The 20333-nt window shown below is 46.6% G+C and overlaps 1 protein-coding gene across 6 annotated transcripts in view; it reads right to left on the bottom strand.

Moving 5' to 3' along the window:
- The window catches only part of APC (APC regulator of WNT signaling pathway), a 1243184-nt gene that overhangs the window by 364342 nt on the left and 858509 nt on the right, over positions 1–20333 (bottom strand). For all 6 annotated transcript variants that reach the window (XM_069625497.1, XM_069625496.1, XM_069625498.1 and 3 more), the window contains one exon: positions 15958–16041. In XM_069625497.1, the coding sequence (XP_069481598.1) occupies positions 15958–16041 (84 nt within the window). The remainder of the gene's footprint in view (positions 1–15957; positions 16042–20333) is intronic.

The raw sequence follows: 20333 nt of genomic DNA, 5'->3' as shown, positions 1-20333 counted from the left end.
TGTCTTGCTCCTTCAGAAGTGTATCTAGCACCATTCTTGACTTCATGAAAATCACAGCGCTATCAGCCCAGCTGATGGTATTGAACCTATTGGCTGCCTTTGACCTGGTTGATCACTCGTTGTTGGTCTCCAGGTTAAAGGACCAGGCCGCCAGCTTCGATCTCGCCGCTCTTTGAATCTCATTCATTCTTGGGCATTGTATGGTCATATTGGCAGTGGCTGATTCAAGCTTACAACCCACAATTCAATCATGTGGGATTCCACGGGGCTCTTGTATTACTGTGGCACTTTTCAACATCTATATAAGGCCCCTACACAGCTTGCTTGACCATCTGCGTGTGTAGTATACTAATTATGCCCAAGACTCCACTCCCTTAACAAGGTATATGACACCATACAGACCTGGATGGCTGAAAACGGTCTTGCCCTCAACAGAGACAAAACCGAGCTGTTGATTGTAGCCTCCAGTCAGCATCTGAAGAAACTTGACCCCGCGTACAGCAAATTCAGTGTTGCATGTCTCCACGAGCGTGAACACATTCGGTGTCCCGCTGGATGCCGAATTCAATATGAAACATCATGTGTCTCATGTCCAGTCTGCATGCGGCTTCATTACAAAGATTTTGAGCCACATTCACCCCTTCATCTTGGCAAGCAGCTCTGCTCTGTCAGCTATGGCGCTCATCAACTCCAGGCTCGATTATTGAAAAAGCTTCTTGGCAGGAACCTTGCAAGCTAAGATTCACTCGCTGCAGGTATTTCAGAACTGTGCAATCCGCGCTCTTTACCCTTTTCAAGGCATAATCACATGTTCAAGGTCCGTATGGATCTACACTGGCTCCCAATAGGACATCGCATAACGCACAAAATCCTGACCCCCTCCTACAAATGTTGCAATAATTCAAGCCCAAAATACTTAAAAGAACGGATCCAGGCAAAGATACCAGGGTGGCAACTGCGCTGTAACAATGCCTGCTATATGCCTCATCCAAGATACAAGTTCGGCAAGTTTGGGTGGACAATCTTTGACATCCAGGCCCCTATTGCATGGAATGCACTTCCTGAGCGCATAAGATCAGCGGATACACCGGCAGCATTCATAAAAATATCGCCTATGGCCTTTCCTGATGACCATATATACGGCAATATTTTTGTTGGGGATAATATTACATCATACCCTTCCACAACTTGAAACAGTAAAAGGAATTCAAATAGAGAAAGTCGTAATGCAGTGCAAGTACTACGTTCTAAAAAAAACACAGCGTTGCATTTTTGGGATTCCTTTGACATTTTGAGTCCCCTAAACCTTTTGCTAGCTCTTCTGGTTTTTAAACATATGTTGTGTTACCAGAAGGACTTTTACTGAAATCCCTCAGTAACTGCAACCTAGTTTTGATGTGCTGCCCTTGGTAGTATACATGGCTACCAGGGCTTGAGTGCATTTTAAAGAACCCCATTTGGTCTCTAGGCGAGTTCACTCACCCAGAAAGTTTTCTGCAGAGGCTGGTGACCGCTATAAATCCCACTTTTGGCTGCAACTTGCTCGCGGTCGCCTTTATATTGAGCAAGTAGTTAAATGCGCGAGTATGGCGGCCCTTTGGGAGCTAACGCATTTTAAAAGTCCTGCACCCCTGCCATTTTGATTTATGGCCTTTTGTTGTGTGACATAATGACCATTCTGGCCACGCAGGCTCCCCAGCACACAGTTCTCTCTATTTGGTTTTCTTTCCATGTTAGAACAGCTTGGGTCTTCCCAATTCCCATCTGTGTTGTGTGGCTTGAGTGTTAGGATGTTTGGCTGGAAAGCACCTATTGGGCATTCAAAACTTGAATGCTGCACAGTTGTGGATCAGTCGGCAGAATGGCCCCTGAGTGAAGGTGTGTAATTGGGGGAACCCAGTACCATTCTGAGATCAGTTCTGGAAGAACTGCTGGAGAGAAGGTCTGCTCCTGAGGGCCCCATCACATACTAACTTGACTGGGCATTGTCTTTCTGTGTATATGGCCTCATCACTTCCTGCAGGATGAATCTATTAATCTGGTCTGCTTCCCAGCCAGTGCAGGGTGCTATATATCCATGCCAGCAGGTTCCGATGCTCCCTGCAAAACCTTCCTGTCGTTTTGTGAATCCAATGTTAACTTTGCTGGCTGCTGGACAGAATGTGGGTGGCCCCTCTGCTTCCTTGCTGGAATTCGAGTGGATGCTGCTACTCCGCCTTGACCTGCTCCATAACTGTATACCCACTTGCAGCTGTTCCTCTGAGAAGAACCATTCCTGCTAACTGGCTGATTCCTTTCTCGCCTTGAACCACCTGTGTCTTACTTGCTAGATTTCCTTCAACCGCTACTTGGCTGATATGGTGCCCTCCATTATGGGTTGCCCCCAACGGGTCCATCTTTTGGGTCTTTTGGGTCCTCGTTGTCAGAATCCTGAAGCAGTGTCTTCCAGACCCAATCCTGAACCTGAAACTTCCTTGGCGTTTCCTCCACAACAAGCACTGTGTTATCAACCAGGTCCTCTGATCCCATCCAGATCGTTGGTCCTGTCCTCTAGGGCCTCTGGACTAACTACAGTATGTGTGTGTTCTGGGATCTAATACTGCATCCTTCCACTCTGCGGCCTCTAGTATTGGAACCATCGTCTAGAACACTTGGGGACCATAAAACTACCCCAGCTGGGTAGTTGCTGGTTCTCTTGCACCTATGGGCTATAGGATGTATTTACCTATCTGTAAAAGCGATGCAAACTATCATTTACCAATGTACTGCCATCTTTCCTGTGCCCCCTGCCCATCGGGCCACTGGAATTTTCAGAATTAGTGAATTTTTTAAAATATACTGGTGATTTTCTATTTATTTTACAGTGATAAATCACTCACAATGTATCTCCTATTGAAGCTGAATTGTGCTCAACTACATCTATCTGCCTCTACTAGGTTGTGAAGAACGGTGTCCTTTACAGACCCAGTACTATATTTACTTGATATTACCTACCTGACTGACAATTTCTCAGGTCTGCTTTAACCATTTGTACTCCCTCCTGATATAATCAGGAAAGTGTAGTATTTTACTGATGGGTAACTGTTTCACTAGTTTTTTGGAGTGAGTTGACTTCACTTTAACCATTTACTGTTTATACGTACTGAATTTGTATTTTTGTAAACATTTTATTATTTAAAGCAGACCTAGCTCGGGAGCAGTGGAGCTGCCAGCATTTAGTCTGGCATCTTTTAATAGCAGCGCAGTACTGTGAGTGGAGGTCTGTGCGTCCATTGGAATTAGTCCTTGGTTGGTGAAAAAGTCATGTTTTTAGAGATATGTGAAATTGGAAAATTATGGGGACATTCCAAGCAGAGACTGGGATTGGGTGGGTGTGTGGCAAGAGAAGGATTGTTTGCAAGTCCTCTCTTTGCTGACGAGTTGTGTTTCAAACCAGTTAGTCTATTTGCTGCACGAGGAGCGCGTGCCACCAGGTATGCTGGTGTGCTACTAGTGACTGCTTTATAGATGATGCATGCAGTCTTGAACAGTATCCTGGCCCGGACAGGAAGCCAATGTAGTTTGTGTAGGACAATGCATTTTTCAGTCACATTTCTGTGCACCCATAATAAGACATGCTGCAGCGTGGTGGACTGCTTTTAGAGGAGCCAAGTGAGCAGCTGGGAGCCCTGCCAGGAGATCATTTCCCCCATCGATGTGCGACACCATAAGGGCGTGCACTACGGTCTGGAAGTCATGTGGAGGGATGAAGGGTTTGATTTTTCAAAGTTTTCATATTCGGAGCAAGCTGTTAGGGCTTTCATGCCTACGTGTTTCCGGAAGGACAGGCTGCTGTTCTGGAAGGAGAAGCCTAAGGATTTGGCTGTGCCAGAGTTCTGCCTCAAATCCTTGAAGGCGCATATCACAGAGCCATTGTTAGAAAAGTTGTTTTTAGTGGGTGGAACGATGAGGATGAATTCAGTCTTGGGGGAGTCTAGTTTGAGGTAGGAAGTTGACATCCAAGACTGGATGAATGCTAGCCAATCGCAGAGACTAGTGATGTCCTGTGCGCAATTTACTGTCATGTAAAACTGAGTATCATTTGCGTATTGATGGCTATATTAGGATCTTTGGTGAGAGTGCCCCCAGGCTCCATGTAAAGGTTAAAAAAGGATCTGTGGGAGAATGGGGCCTTTGGGCAATCTGCAGGAGATGTGGAGTCGGTTAGAATGCGATTAGTTTATCTGGATGGCCTGGTGTCTGCATGAGAGGCAGGAGGTAAACTAATTCAGGACAGCGCCAGAGAATCCCATCCTGTCGGCAAGGGGGAGAGCAGGATGCAGTGGTTCATGCAGGGATGTCATTTAGGGGTCGCCAGAGGTCGCAACTGCAACCTCTGAGGTCTCTCTTGCGACCTCTAAAAAATATTTTTTTTAAAACTTGTTTTTTGGTAATGCAAGCTCCTGGACTGTGGCCAGCACCATGTGGCTCTTTACGTCTGGAGTGGCTGGCTTTCTTGTTTAGGCCCATTAAAAAAAAATAAGAAAAATAAGAACAAGATCCACAAGTCTAACACTTTCAGCACTGATCCTAAATAAGAAAGAATAGGAATACCAAATAATGTGTCTTTCTGGAATTCTATACAATAATTGCTAAACTCATTAGAGGTTTATTTCAGGCACACTTCAGGGGGTGAGTCACTGATTTAGTCTGTTCTCAAACGCCTCAACTCAGCCTTTCATCCTTCTGAGGTTGATAAATGAGTACCAACACAGGTTGGGTGATACTGGGTGTATATTGTTTCTATATAAAGCGCTTAAGCGTAAGTGCTATATAATAACACATCATTATCATTGGGTCATTGGTGTCTGCTTGCATTCACAGTAATTTGGTAATATGGGCCTATATAAACTGATCTTAACGATACATATGGCGATCCATTCTTGTATGAAATGTACATCACATTATAGTGATATTGTAACCATATTTTTCGTAGTGTACAATGCTATGTGATGCCAATTCCTGTTTTGTCAACAGGTGAAAGGTTGTGATCCATCGCTTCCCGCTATATCACTTCGGGGTGGGGGTAAAATGACATAATTTCCGGTGACATCATCAGGGGGGTCAAGGGTCGTGTGATGTCACTTCCGCTACCCCTGGCATTTTGGTGGAATGACGTCCCTGGGTTCATGCTGCCGAATACAGTCGAGAGGTCAAGGACGACGAGAAGGCACAGGTCGCCAATATCCATGATTTGCAGAGGATCCATTCACCACCTGGATGGTGGCTGCCTAGATGCTACACTTGTGGCGGAACCGTCGCTGATAGTCAATTAAGAGGTGGAGATGTTAGATTCTGGAGAGTAGTTGTGTAGCGACTACTTTTTCCAAGATTTTGCCATAAAACAGGAGGTTCATAATGGGCCAGTAGTTGGCCAGGTCATCTGGATCTTGGGTTGTTTTTTCAAAAAAGGTTGTATGAGACCAGTTTTGAGGGTGTTCGGGAATTACCCTTCTGTGAAGGTGGCATTAATGATGCCGAGGAGCACGTAGAGCGCCGGGCCCGTCAATTGTTTCATGAATGAGGTCAGGATGATATTTACAAAGTAAAAAGAAGGTTTGAGGGAGGCAATAGTTTTTAGAAAATCCAGGGAGAGAATTCGGTCCAGAGAGGCAGTGAGTAGAGTATGCAAGTGTGCAGGGGGCGATAATGCTGTGAGAGGTTGATTCGATGTTCCCTCGGATTCTGCCTGTTTGCATTGTCGGTTTACATACCTTATTGTACTAATTTGAACAGTTTTCTTTACCACATACAACACTTACAAAAATGAGAAATATTACTTACCCACTAATAGACTTTCTGAAACTTGTATTTGCTTAGAAATGCATGCTTTAGTATAGTGGGTGGCTCTGAGTATTACATATGTTATTTGAATTACAAAATAAAGTTTTGATAGGGGCGTTCCTGTCACACTATCCTTATCTTATGTGTACAGGTACCCATGATACCTCACACAAACGTCCTCAGATTGTTTCTTTTTCTGTCCCCATGTCTATATGGGCTGTGAATGCAAGTGTGTCACTGATGTCTGCACTGTCCCGTTGCTTCCTTGCAGTGAGGCAAGGCAGGCGCATGCGAGTACAAGCAGATACAAGCCACAGAAAGACTATTGCCGGGTAAATAATATTTGTCTTCTAGGGCTTGTGAATCTGCTTAGCTTCTGCTTTGCATAGATTAGGAAGCAGTTCCTGAGGAAGGTGGTGGACAAATAGCAGAGACAGTGAAGAAGAGATGCTTACGTACTGATTGACCCACCCGTAAATCGGTCCCTGACCTGTGTATCGACATTAGTGTTGTGCAAAGGTACAAGCTGAACTCAAAGTTGCAGCCTTACATATTTAATCTAACAACACATCAGCAATAAAAGCCAGAGTTGCTTCTGTGCTATGTGTGGAGTGGGCCCTATGTGTGAAAGGTAATTTTTGCTAGTTAATAAACATAGTTGAATGCACTTGACAATTTACCTAACCTAACATTTACCTAACAATTGTGACCTAGGTTATCCGTAGGACATGACTGCTTTGCGCACCTCTAATATGTGCAGTGATTTCATCCCCCCCTTATTCTTTGGGTTACAGAAGAAAGAAATCAGTTCTATGGAGTGGTTAACATGGAATTTTCAAATGCCCTTATGTGAGAAACACATCTGCGTTCGTAGAACTACCTTGTGTTTATGTATGGAGTCAAAAGGCTTGGTTACTGAATAATAATTTGAGCTTTTATACCATGTTTCATGTCGGAGAGCAGCCTCTAAGAGCTGGACCAGGTTTTGAACCTGTGACGCTCTGCGTGGTCTCCGTTCCAAGACAAACGTGTTGCCCTTGCGCTATCCTTGAAACGGAATGTATCTCACTAACTCTTCTAATGGATGAGGGGGTGTGGCCAGGCAGCCATGGAGATTCGGCGAGTTCATCTGACGAAGAAATTAACATTTCCTTCACGTACTGCAGCTCCAAACATAGGAAAAGGCGTGTGAAGGCACGGCGCACAATGAGAGCAGACTGACGGCAAGCCCAGAGCTTTAGGAGTAACGGAGTGATACATTGTTTCCTGTAGCCAGCTGCGAGATGAGTGCTAAAATGGCGGTGACCGAGAACAAAGGGATCCTGTAGGGTGCATCCCTGCAGTGCAGTAGCGGGCCCAGCAGACGGCTACAGTTTCGAAATACTAAACAGGATAATAGGCTGCATGGATCGGGCGGCTGCAAGGAACGAGATGCCTTCGCAGATGTAGGGGAGAGCTCCGGGCATTGCAAGGGCGCACTGGGCGTGTGAGGCGGCCGGGACCCCCCTGCGGAGCAGGAAGGGCCCGCAAGAACAGAGGAGGCGTGTCCGTTGGCACGGAACGCTTGAGAGCAGTGCCGGAGGATTGTGTGTGCGACAGGCAGCGTTGAATGCAAGAGAAGCGGCCGGGCCCTGCAACACGCTGCAGCGGAGTATAAGCGCGGTGACCCGCGGAGCAGTTTAGATGTGCTTGGGGTGGGTGTTACCCCCACGATCACAGTGCCTGAGGACTGTGTGGGTGCCGGGCGGGGCTGGATGCAGGAGGAGCGGCTGGGCCCTGCAGCGCGCAGAGCTGCCGCAGCAAAGTGTATACGTGGTGCCCGCGGAGCGGGTTGGATGCGCTCGGGGCGGGCATCGCCCCCACGAACATCTTGCCATTAGGCTCTGCAGAGCCAACTAACACGAGGAGGGCTGCCGCTGCACTGGAAGATTGCAGACAGGCCCGCGATCGGGTGGTGACATATGTGTAAGACGGAGGGGGTTTAGGGCACATAAAAGGAGACTGATATTGAGGTTTGAACAGTTGCAGGAGCACGACCTGGTGGGCTGCACATGACCTGAGCAGCAGAGCACTGTTGTACCCCTTGATGCTGCACAAGATGGCCATAGAAGACGAATCAATGGCCAGTGCGTGAGTGTGCGTAACACAGCCTCAGAGGCAGACCCAAACCCTGCTTCCATTATATGTACCCAGGCACCCAAACCACAGAGAAAGGTGCCCGAAGAAATGTGTGCCAAAGAGAAGTGTAAGTGGAGAACAAACGTGGGAGGATACAATCTACCCAGGAAGCTATTTCACACGCCATAGCATAACAAAGTGCAAGATAACAACCCCAACGACCGAAAGAACCAAAGTGTCACAAAAACGGTGCATGGTCGAAGCCAGACACGTAAGGAGGGTAGCACTATGTCGGTGAAAGGGCTAAGAGCCAAGACCAAACAGCCTACAATGGAGGTCTTCGCAAAAGCGCAGAGGACCCCTACAACATCGGCACAAAGCACGGTTGCGACCCCTGCGGAAGAAACCCTGAAAGGAGATAAGCATCAGATCCTGGCGGCCATAACGGAGATGAGCACCAAATGGGGCTCAGCAATGGCGGACCTGCGGACAGCCCTAGAGAACAAAATTGATGCGGTAGGAACCAAACTCACCCTGCTACGGCAAGATGTCAGAGCGCTGGCAGAGAGGACGAGTGGCCTGGAAAGTGTAGTGAAGAACAACACGGATGTCAGCGCGAATAACGCAAAAGAGGTCCATGTGCTAAAACGGCAGGTTGCTAATCTCGAAAATCGTGTGGAAGAAGCGGAAGGAAGGGCGAGAAGAAATAACATATGGGTGGTTGGCCTGCCAGAGGGAGAGGAAGGCCAGGACCCCACAAACTATGTGGAGAACATGATACTACATAAGATAGGAGCAGACAAACTCTCACAGGGGTTTACGGTGGAGCGAGCACATCGCGCCCTAATGAGGCAACCACGACCTGGGGCCCCGCCGAGACCGATAATTGTGAGGATCTTGAACTATAAGGACAGAGAGACGATCGTAGAATATTTTCGTAAGGGCGGAACAATAGAAAGAGCATCCACAAGCATCACGTGGCCGTCAAGAGGAGGCTGCGAGCGGCTGGCATTAAGTACATGCTCCTGTATCTGGCGAGACTGAAGGTGCTACATAAGAGCAGAGCGCTTTTCTTTGACACCCCCGAGGTGGTGGTGTCATGGTTGGACCTGCAAGGTTGCCCGGGACAAGAGGCAAACCGAGATCGTCAGGAGCATGACAACTGAGGACCGTTGGTCGAGGACATTGAGGGGGTAAGTGGGAGGATGGCCCTGTTGTAGAGGGGGAACAAGTGATACCGGATGGACATTGTGTAGCTTTTGGGCCTTGTGCGCCCTGTGAACTGGAATATAGTGGATAAAATGCATGTAGGAGCTGCATAGTATTGACAAAGCGTAATAAAATTGAAAATAGGAGCAACGGGATGAAAGCAACCCACCCCTGAGAATTAGTACTAGCTGACCTACAAAGAACAGAGGAGGAACTAGAAAGAGCATTAAAGGGTGGAAGCATAGATATGGAGCTGGCACTTAAGCTGCAGCAGAAATGTGCGGAACACTGCGAAAGGCTATGCAATCTCAACTATAAAAAATATATTGAAAGACAGCATGCGGGAGGAGATAAGACAGGACGGCTCTTAGCATGGCTCTACAAGAGCGAAACTCCCAGACCCCCGATCAGAACGATGACAAGGGAAGATGGTGGGGTAGCGGACACCCAAGAAGAAGTTAACAAGGAGTTTGCAGATTATTACAAGGTGCTATATGGGGATGAGAAGGAAAGCAACCATGAGGAGATAATGGAAACACTAGAAGATATAGGACTGAAAAAAGATAAGTGGGGAGGAGGGAGAGGAGCTGGACGCACCAATCACCCTGGAGGAGCTAGATGAAGTGGTGAGACAGTTGCCCACCAGTAAGACCCCGGGGGCGGATGGGTTCCCGAGTGGGACGGTTGCCGGAATCGCTCAGAGAGGCGATCATAATACCGCTTCGCAAACCTAACAAACCGGGCCATAGCTGTGGCTCGTACAGACCTTTGTCGATGCTGAACCAGGACAGCAAGATATTGACGGCTGTCCTGGCAAACAGATTACGAAGAGTGATTAGCAAACTAATACATCCTGACCAGACGGGCTATGTCCCGAATAGGAACATAACTCACAATCACAGGCGACTCCAACAGGTGGTCGAATGGGGTAGTAATACTGATGGTGAAATGGCGGTGGTATCTTTAGACGCGGTAAACGCTTTCAACTCTGTCAAGTGGCCGTGGCTGCTGGCGACCCTGGAGGGGTACGGAATGGGGCCCGGCTACATCAGGTGGGCGAAGATGCTGTATAGCGAGCCGCTAGCCAGAGTTTGGACGGGTGCAGTGATATTCGAGAGGTGGCAACTTAGTAGAGGCACCAGGCAGGGGTGCCCCTGGTCCTCGATAGCAGGCATTGAGGTAGGGGTAGAACGACACCGGATTTCCTTATATGCGGATGATTTGTTACTATACTTGAGATACCCGGAAGAAAATCTCCAATATACCCTGGAGGTGATGGAGAGGTATGCGGGGCTGTACGGGATAGCGGTGAATCCTCAAGAATCTAGCATTTTTCCGCTGGGCAGTTATAAGGAAACCCCTGTGAAACAGTTACCGGTACTACAAATACCATGGGCAGTTAGGTCTTTCCAATACCTTGGGATAGACGTGTACCACACGTTAGAAGAGGAACACGGACACAACACTGAGGCAGCCATTGTGAAAATTGAGAAATGCATGAAGTTCTGGGTGAAGCTGCCCCTAGCAATGATGGGACGAAGTGCTATGCTGAAGATGGTGGTCCTACCTAGGCTCCTGCATTATTTTAGTAATATTCCATACATGATACCCAAGAAGTTTTTTGCTAAATTGAACAGCATGTGTAGGGACTTCCTGTGGCATGGTACCCGAAACACAGTGGCACTATGGAAGCTGCAAAACTTTTATGAAAGAGGGGGGAATCAAGCTGCCTAATTTTGAGGTTTATTATGTAGCGAGCCAGCTGCAATATGGCGCCAAATGGCTCTCAGATGAAGCGACCCCTGAATTAAGGTTGTTTGAGCATGATTGCGCCCCTTTTTACTTAAGAGAAATGATCTGGCTGCCTGAGTCAGTAATGAAAGAGCGCCCTAGGATGATGGTGCTTGGGTGGAAAGTGTGGCGCCAGGCATGCCGAATGATGGAGGAGCCATTCCCATGCTCCCCGCAGGTACCGCTGGTTGCATTGGCAGGGGGAGATAGGCAGCTGAGGGCGATAATCAGAACCCACTGGGAATCGGTGGGGTTAGTAACATTAGGGGATATTTGGCAAGAGGGGGCTATTAAGGATTTCGAAGTGCTGGGGGAAGAAACAGGGTTACACACGGGCCAGTATATTACATATCATGGAATGGTACAGAGAATTCGGAAAACGTGGCCTGAAACGGTATTGGCAGAAGAACCAGACGCTGTCATGGGGGCTATATATGATGTATCGGAAGGGGGGCATGAGATTTCTAGACTGTACGAGATGATGATGACTAAGGTCGGGAAGGAGCTGACACAATTGAGACTAGACTGGGAAGCGGAAGTAGGAGTCCCGATAGAGGATGGGATGTGGGAACGGGCCCTGGGATACCACAGGAAGGTGTCAAGGAATGCGAGACGGAAACAAATACAATTGTATATAACGCACAGAGCATACATGACACCTCTGAGGATATCCAGGTTTGAAAATGCTGGACGACAAGCATGTCCCAAATGCGGCGAGGAAAAGGCTGACATGACATGTTCTGGTCGTGCCCAGTAATTGAGCGTTTTTGGGGAGAAGTGGCACAGAAACCAGCGGAAAAAGGGGTAAAGATCGTCGTAGACACTGCCTGGGCCTGCTTGCTGGGAGGGTTTCCCAGATCAAAGAAACTTAAGCATGTTGGGAAACTGAAAGATCTGGCATATGTGCTTGCAAAACGAAGGATTGCCATGGGATTGAAGACGTGTCATAAACCACGGGTGGAGGCAAGGTGAAGAGAGTTGCAGAAATGGGCGGAGGCTGAAACGATGGTGTGGCAAGAGGCGAGCAATACAGGGGGGGAGGAAGAGGCAGGAACCCTGATGGCATGGAAATCGTTAGTAGCAGAATTGTTTGGAGCACTACAAGTTCTGACAGAATTCACGGGAAGCGAGACCCCACCACGTGCAACAGATATAAATTGAGAGGAATGAAATAGGCTCATACAGGGGGGCGGGATGGGGGGAGCAGTGACCATGATTATGTGTTTCACAATTGAACTGTTGTAAAATGCACTGCGTGTTTGGTTTGTATTGTTGTTTGGTTTTAATAATCAGTAAAACTTGTTTAAAAAAAACTCTTCTAATGGATGTGATTGCTATTAGAAAAACTACCTTGTATGACAGATCCCTGAAGGTGGCTTTGTGCATTGTCTCAGAGTGCTTCCGTGAGTCTTTTTAAAATGGTATGGAGGTCCCACCCCAGTGGAGGGGGATGAGTAATTGGTGGCCAAATTTGTTTACCTCCTTCAATGAAGGCTATAATGACAGGAACTCTGACTTCAGGAGCCATGCTGTGAAGTTTGTTGCCTGTAGACAAGGGTGTGTTAACGTATCATGTTGTGTTAGCAAGTTATGAATTGGCTGAAGTTTAAATGGTGGTTGGACTAACATCCTTAAGAGGTGGGGGTACCAGGTTTATCTTGCCAACATTGGTGCTGTCAGTGATGGCCTTTTGTATAGTAACCTGTGCACTACTTTGTGTAGTAGTGCTGTTGGGAGGGGGAATGGGTCAGCAAATATCCCTTCCCTACTCATTCACAGAGCATTCCCTAGCAACCCTTTCTGTGGTGTCCTGGCAGCAAGGCTTGGGTTTGTTTTGATGATTTGTTAATGATTTTCTATTTATATAGAGCTTTGTACACAACATATTTACATACATTCATTCATTCATCATCCCAACCAAAGTTGGAACTCATTTATTGACACCTCAAAAGGACGAAAGGTTGAGTTGGCCTTGCCGGGATTCAAAACTGCGACCTGCAGATCACACAGCTGGCAGCAGTAAGAACTCTACCCGCTGAGCAATCTTACCTAAGGTGTTCTGGGCTGTTGCAAACATATCCGCTGTTTGCCATTCCCACACTCTGAAAATCCATTTCAATGCATTTTTGTTGATTTCGACTCGTGATGTCATTGGAGAACACTGCTTAAGGTGTCTGCTAGGTGATTGCAATTGCTAGGGACAGTAACATTAGTGGGCTGAACCCTTATGAAATGGGCCCCCCAATCTAGCAGTGAGGCTGAATGGTCTGACATAAGATGTTTTCCTTTGTCCGCCAATTCACAGCACGTACCACCTCTTTTGACACAACCAGTAGATCTTCCCATTCACCCAACACCTGGGATTATTGACATGCAAACCAATGTTGGAAGAATCACTTGTTTAGCCATGCATGAGTGACTATCTTGGTGCAAGAAGCCATCATACCTAGGAGTTTCATTACCCTTCTTTATCATTGTTTGAGCACCTGCCTGAAAACAGGGAATTGGCGCTAGGATTGTATGAACACATTCTTCAGGTGGATAAGCGATAGTATGTTCAGTGTCTAGTATTGCACCCAGGAACAGTTTCTTCTGGGTGGGCAAAAGGCTTGATTTTTGTCTAGTTTTTAGTGAACACCGATCCGAATAGGAGGTCCACCATCTTTTGGATGTTGGCTAGACAGTTTGCCTGTATCTTCCCTGTTATGAGAGACTTCCAGGTAAAGGTATATAGGAATATTCTGTTGGCGTAGGTGTGCCGTCACCACCGCAAGCACCTATGTGAACACACAAGGTATCAACGCTATTCCATAAGGTATTACCTTGAACTAGTAATGGCGTGTTCTGATTTTGAATCTTAGAAACCTTTGGTGAGCTGGGATCATTGAAATATGAAAGTATGCACCTTTCATGAACACCCCCCATTTTTTTTTTTTAGAAGAGTGATTGCGGAGTGTGGTCATCCAGAACTTTTGGGGTTTTACGTATTTCTTTGCTGGTCTGAGGTTGAAGACTAGCCTTTTTATTTTGTCATTCTTGAATACCAATAAGAGAAGGAAATAAATGCCCTTGTTTACCTGGCTTTTAGGGGCTTTGATTTCCTTACTTAGTAATTATTGATGCTTATGGATAATGTTTCTCTTGTGCAGCATTAGGCTGCATGTTCTCTCTACGCAATAACCTTTTGAGACAGTGTCTAGTACCCACTGATCTGATGTTAAATCTCCCATACATGGATGAGTGAGGTTATTCGTCCTCTACGGGAGTGGCATGGGAGGGGACCTGAATCCCTAAGTCATTGTCTATCTGTTCGGATCAGAACCCTAACGCCTCACAGAACCCGGACACCTCACAGGTCCCCAAGGTATCCAGAATACTATGCGAACACTCACCAAAGCCCTTGGCACCTAGTAACTCACACTGTCCTCCAGGCGTTAACCACCACCTCATAGGTGGAAGGGAAGCCCTTGGACCCTTTTCTCAGATTGGGGCAGCACGTTCCACACTGTCAAGATGAGGAACTGGAGGTCCTTCCCTCTAATCACAGCAGTGTGGGACGTGCCACCGTAGTGACAAATTCTCCTGGAAGCAAGCTTGGAAACAAAAAGGGCAGCGAGATGCAAGGTTAGCATTCTTGCAACAGTCTTTTCCACCCAGGACAATGCCGCCGGGAAGATGGCAATTGACTTCTTTTTCCAGGTCTTTATCTTAGGTGTTTCGCTTTCCTAGATATTCATTTGTACTATTCCCCTTCCAGGCAATAATTGCTGTCTGTCTCCTTGACTAAGTTACCTTCCTCTTGAAAGGACTCTGCTGTAGAAACACAGAAACACCAGAAAGAGGTAAATATAGCTCCTATTTCTATCCCCTATGCTTCAGGGTCTCCAGTTGTTGGAGCGACCTATCTCTCCCTCAGCAGCTCCTATGTGCTTTCCACTTCAGGATTCAGAGGGGGTGTTGTTCAGTAGCAATCCCACCTGGAGGGACGTGCCACACTGGTGGGGACTTTCCCTTTGGATTTGGAGGGACCACATTTAGGGCTCCTGAGACACTATCCGTGATTGCCTTCTTGGCCAATCTGACAGATTGCAAGAAGCTGTTCTATCTCCCCGAAGCCATGGAAGCTATGAAGGCCTTGCTGCTGCAGTTCAAAAACTGCAAGTAGAGGTTACCACCTCAGAGCAGGAGAATGGAGTGTATCATTGACGACTGCTTTACAGGGGGCTGTAGATCATTTGGCTAAGACATTCTACGGAGACTGGAAACCCTTGTGCCCCCATCTGGGCCTCGAGTGACGGCGCTGCTTTATGTAGTGTGTGGGAAAGGGCAAAGACATTGTCTAAGACTCTTGACCGCCAAGTGTGAAAAACTGTCATGCCACCCTCACTCTCCGCTACTGTGCGCCTCGTAGATGAAGCAGTCATGTCTCTCTGGGTCGTTCCTCGATGCACCGGCTTCGTAAATCAGGCAGACACACTACTAATGCCTTTGAAAGTTCTTCTTTGTTGCAAAATTGCTGCAGACCGATGGCAGACAAAATACAATACCAGGACGTTGATGCATGGATATCTGTACACGTAGGATAGGGATAGTGTCACAGAAATGCCCCAGTCGACTCCCTAGTTTCTGATTTCGAAAAACATATGCAATACTCCGAGCCAACCACTAGATTGTGGCCTATGCAAAACATGTGAATCTAGTGAATCTAAGCAGGTTCACACATCCCAGAACTGTATTTATATAGTCATGGCTTACTGTACATGAATACAGTCCCCTGCCTTCCTAAGAGTGAAGCCAGACTGCTCTGTACTTGAAACTAACTTGGTGGACATCACATGCCCACACTACTGGGCTGATCTTCCGCGCGCCTCACCAGATGGATTCTGCAAAATATCCCCAACATATATGCCGTCCACAATTTTTGCTTTCTAGACTTTAAAGTTTTGGGCTGGACTCTATAAGCACTGCAACATTACTTTGCCAGAACAACCAATATGGAAGATAAACCTGATTAACCTCTGCTTCGGAGGCCTGAGACTGTAAGAGCTGTCGGATACGATGCAGGTCTTTATCAATTTGTTGGATCCTCGTCACCCTTGCCTGTAAGAGATAAAACAACAATATACTTAACATTTACTTTCTGAAAAGAGAGTAAAGATCAAAGAGACAAGAGAATAAAGATAAAAGAAAAAAGAAAACCAAGTCTGAATCTTACGTTCCTTAATGGAGTACTTGTCATATTTTCCATACAAGAAATAATTACTACATTTTGAGGCAGTTCTAACATCAGAGGGACAATCACTGAAGTCACACAGGCTGTTGTATGTAATAGATTATTCCTATTACCAACTAGCTTGGATGTTCTAGAGACCACTTTAGGCAAATCCATCTGTCGGCTTATCTAAAGTTGAACAAAAACCACCCTGTTAGACAATTATTAGATGTGCATTCTTGGAATATCTCACATTCTCAAGTGAAATTCTGAGAAGGCTTTTCAATTATTTGTTTTACATGTTCAGTCTTCACATATACCTTTTGGCCAAATCAGAAGCATCCTAAGCTTCCCCCTTGGCCATTTTAGTTTGCTTCTCGAGTTGTAACAGGATAGCATAGAACTGTCCCCTGATAACAATATTGTTATTTAGTCAGCAGGACTTGAAAATAATCTTTCTGAATCCAGTGAAGGCTGTGTGGAAGGTTAGAATGTCTCACTGATGGTGTGGAGAGATGCAAGCTACTTACTGTATACAACATTTAGATAGGCTCAATAAGTCATTTATGTATGATGGAAATGGAACAAGAGGCCAATGATACTTTAAGGACAGTTGGTAAAGACTAACTACTAAATCCTTTACACAATTTAGAATCGTGATTTGAGTATCACAGCTTTTGTGCCTTTCAAAAAGAAGTTCTTGTCCCAGGCCCCAAGGCATTTAAACTAATTCATGTCAAGCAATCCTGCAGACAAAACTACAGGATAATGACCCCTTCATGTAAACTTAAAAATGATCTTAACTCTGGAATGAAGATGTGCACCTTCCTTGTCAGAATGTTTCAGTTAACTACATACCACAGAAGAGTCCAATATTGTAACGGATCCTGAGATGGAAAATAGCACACACCTTCCTCATCCATTGCAGAAAAGTAAACTATTGGAACAACTTTTGAGGCTTGTCGAATTTCTACTTTTTAAAGTCTTCATTTATTCATTTTCCAGTACATTACAAAACCGACAGTTAGAAGATTATCATCATACCAAGATGCTTGTTACAGTTCCAATTTGCATTCAAGTACACTATGCATTGTTATAATCATCTCCCAGTATCTCCTTACTTTCGTCATTAACTACATTAGTCAGACTGCATAGACAGCACAACTTCAATCGTCCCCAGTAAATAGCAGATACTTTGCAGCTGCAGCAACATAGCCTATTTTCTCTAAAGTGTACAATATATGCAGCAGCCAATCTGGGTTAAGGACAGGGTCGGACTGGGACAAGAAATAGGCCCGGACACCCAAAATAAGTGGTCCACCCCTCGCCTAAAAAAGTGGCCCTCAAACCATCATCCGTGAATAGCAATAATTCACAACTTTACAGAAAATGCTACTTATAGAGGGTTCATGTGTCTGTTACATTACACCACAACTCATAAAAGAACATAACTTTGCATACAGTTCTGTGACAGGGTCCACAGCTCGGAGGCGCAGGAGTGGCATGAACCAACCACTAACCACTGCGTTTTTGGGACCTGCTGCAAGTTGATGCTCATACAGGGCTCTGCAGCCCCAGCAGGGAAGGAGGGTTAGGGTAATGATGGTTGGATGGGAATGGAAGTGGGGACGGGGGGGGGGGGATTAGGGAAACTGGTATGAGGTAAAAGGCAAAAATATAAACGTTAGGCATTGCCCCTTTGCCACCCTATTCTGCTGTATCGTGATTGGCCTAACTGCATGGAGCCCCAGCAAGTAGAGCGCTCGCTTTAACATCCGTGCAGAGCCTGCCGGTGCAGGTTCGAATCCCGGCAGGGCCAAATTCCGCCCATCATCCTTCCGAGGTCAATAAATGAGCACCACACACCGTGGGTAATAATAAGCAGCACTCAGATACCCGAGGGTTCGTAGCACTATATAAATGCTAAATTATTATTATTAACAACACATTTCGTTAATCTCCAAGACAAATAACCTTTGCAACAAGGAATAACGTGTTTTCAGTCTCTCGTATTCCGGCCACATGTGAAATTGTAACAAAAATGCAGTTTTGAATTTCCCTCAGGTGTACATTGGTCCATTCCAGGGGCTTGGTATGTTCTGCCAGACAGAATTCGTTTCCCACAATGGCTTTGATAGAGCCTACTTATATCGCGTGCCCGAGCCATTCCCCTCCAAAGTTTATTTAGTCCTAATTTGCCTGGCTGCAGTGCCCTAGGAACTGGCATTTGTGCTCTAGAATATAATACACAAAATAATGATTATCCGTGGCTCACAACCCTCCCACAACATGCTGCAGTAACAGCAGTATATATGTAGACTCTCCCCTGCCCCCAACATTCACGTGTTCCTTTACTTAGCCTTGGGGCATGTCTTCCAAAATGAAACCAGATTCTTAAAGATGGCCACTAGGATTACTGCAGCCTCTGTGCTGTCTTGAATTGAGTGAGTGTGAATGGAATGCTGATGAGGGACGCATGAGGCATGGAATGTGAGTGGAGATTCCATCAGTGTCCGTTGGAGAGAGATTTAGGAAGAATAGGATGAACATGGTAGTGTGAGTTTCTGGGTGTATGCTACTTCTTTCTGCTATCTATTTATGTAAGCAAAAGAGTGCACTTCAATTGTTACACTTGGTATGGGAGCTGCGTGGGGTCTGCTTCACCTGAGGACAATAGACAGCAAGCAGTAACGTCCCTAAAGCCTGTGGAGGGCCAACAACCATTAAGGGTAGCATTGCAGATACCTTTGGACATGCTTTCCTTTACTATATCTGGATTTGCTCTTTTACGGTACTTTACGGTTCTTGTCAAAAGTAGTCTCTATGGCAACCTCCCACCCCCACCCTGGACCAGACAATAGTGATAGAAGAGCTTGCATTTGAAGGCGTTCCGGGAGCCACCCACCAGCACAACACAGCGTGGCTGGGAGATTGCGCTGTACCCAAAATTAACTTAACCCACTGAGCTCTGAGAGGTCACATGCTGTCGCAGCGGTCTGAAACTGAGCCACCCAGCCCACATGGAACTCGAAACGAGACCCCGATCTCCACTGTGTAACATTTTCATTAACGCGTTGAGCTATTTGTGGGTCAGTGAAATGTGTGTTTATTGTATTAAGCAGCAGTTTCAATTCAAACATGTATAGAAAATGGCCCATGAATATGCACACATGCCTTTCACAACAGCAAGCCTTTGCTGGCAGGTGTAAAATACATTCTTCAGATGTTACACTGTGGGTTGAAACTCATTTCTACAGAAATCTGCCCTCTGCTCTGGAAACAGCTTATGAACGATGCAACTATTTAATGCATGTGGTCTGATGAAGTCACATGCATGTCACCCATTCTATGACAAGACTGGAGGCGAGCATTATGCTTCATCTTCATTTTATTCTACTCTTCAGCAGTTCAACAAACACAATAAAAACTCTTGAAAAGTGTCCAACAAAACTTTTCTCTTAACACACTACAAAGTCCATGAGTCTTTGTAGTCCAAGCCCCTTCAGCCAGTCACAACCCACTTCCTGTGCATGGGCTCCTCCTCTTCTTTTACTGCTCTTCAAGCAGAAAAGTACCATAATTTTCCTCTATGTGTGTCTGTGAGAATTGACTGGTGAGTGGTTATTTTAGTAGCTAATAGCTTTGCCAGTACAGGGTTGCGCGCTAATAGGCGAACGGAGGTTGCCACCAGAGTATCTGCCTCTATAGGCAGTGTTTGGGCAGTACGTGCGGGCTGTACGTCAGGCAGAGTAATACTGTAGGAGTTTAGAATTAAGTGGAGAAGTGTACGAGCAGACGCGGCGACCTCGTTTCGAGGTCCGACAGGTGAGTAGCGTTCCCGAGAGGACGCAGAGAGGATAGGCTCGCGAGGCGGCGACCCTGTGTCGCCTTACCGGCACATCGGGGGTGCAGCCGCCCTCGCGAGCTTCGCAGCGAGCGTATTGCGGCTCGCGCAACGGCCCACTCCCTCGGGGGGGAGGAGCCAGTACACGCGAGCGCCGAACGCACTGCGAGAGCCCCCACCCGCGGGTGGGGCGGAGCTACGCTCGGGAGGCCAAGCCAATAGTGCTCCCGCGAGCGAGCCCCCACCCGCGGGTGGGAGGAGCCAATCGCGAGTTCTGCCTCGCGTGGGATGCGATCGTCCCTTCTAAGCGACAGTATTGGGAGAGCAGCCTCGAGA

Source organism: Ambystoma mexicanum, chromosome 6p (assembly GCF_040938575.1).
Source record: "Ambystoma mexicanum isolate Mex_15411 chromosome 6p, UKY_AmexF1_1, whole genome shotgun sequence".
NCBI classification, from domain to species: domain Eukaryota; kingdom Metazoa; phylum Chordata; class Amphibia; order Caudata; family Ambystomatidae; genus Ambystoma; species Ambystoma mexicanum.
Note: the sequence above shows the minus strand (reverse complement) of the source record. Positions and strands in the feature narration are given on the sequence as shown.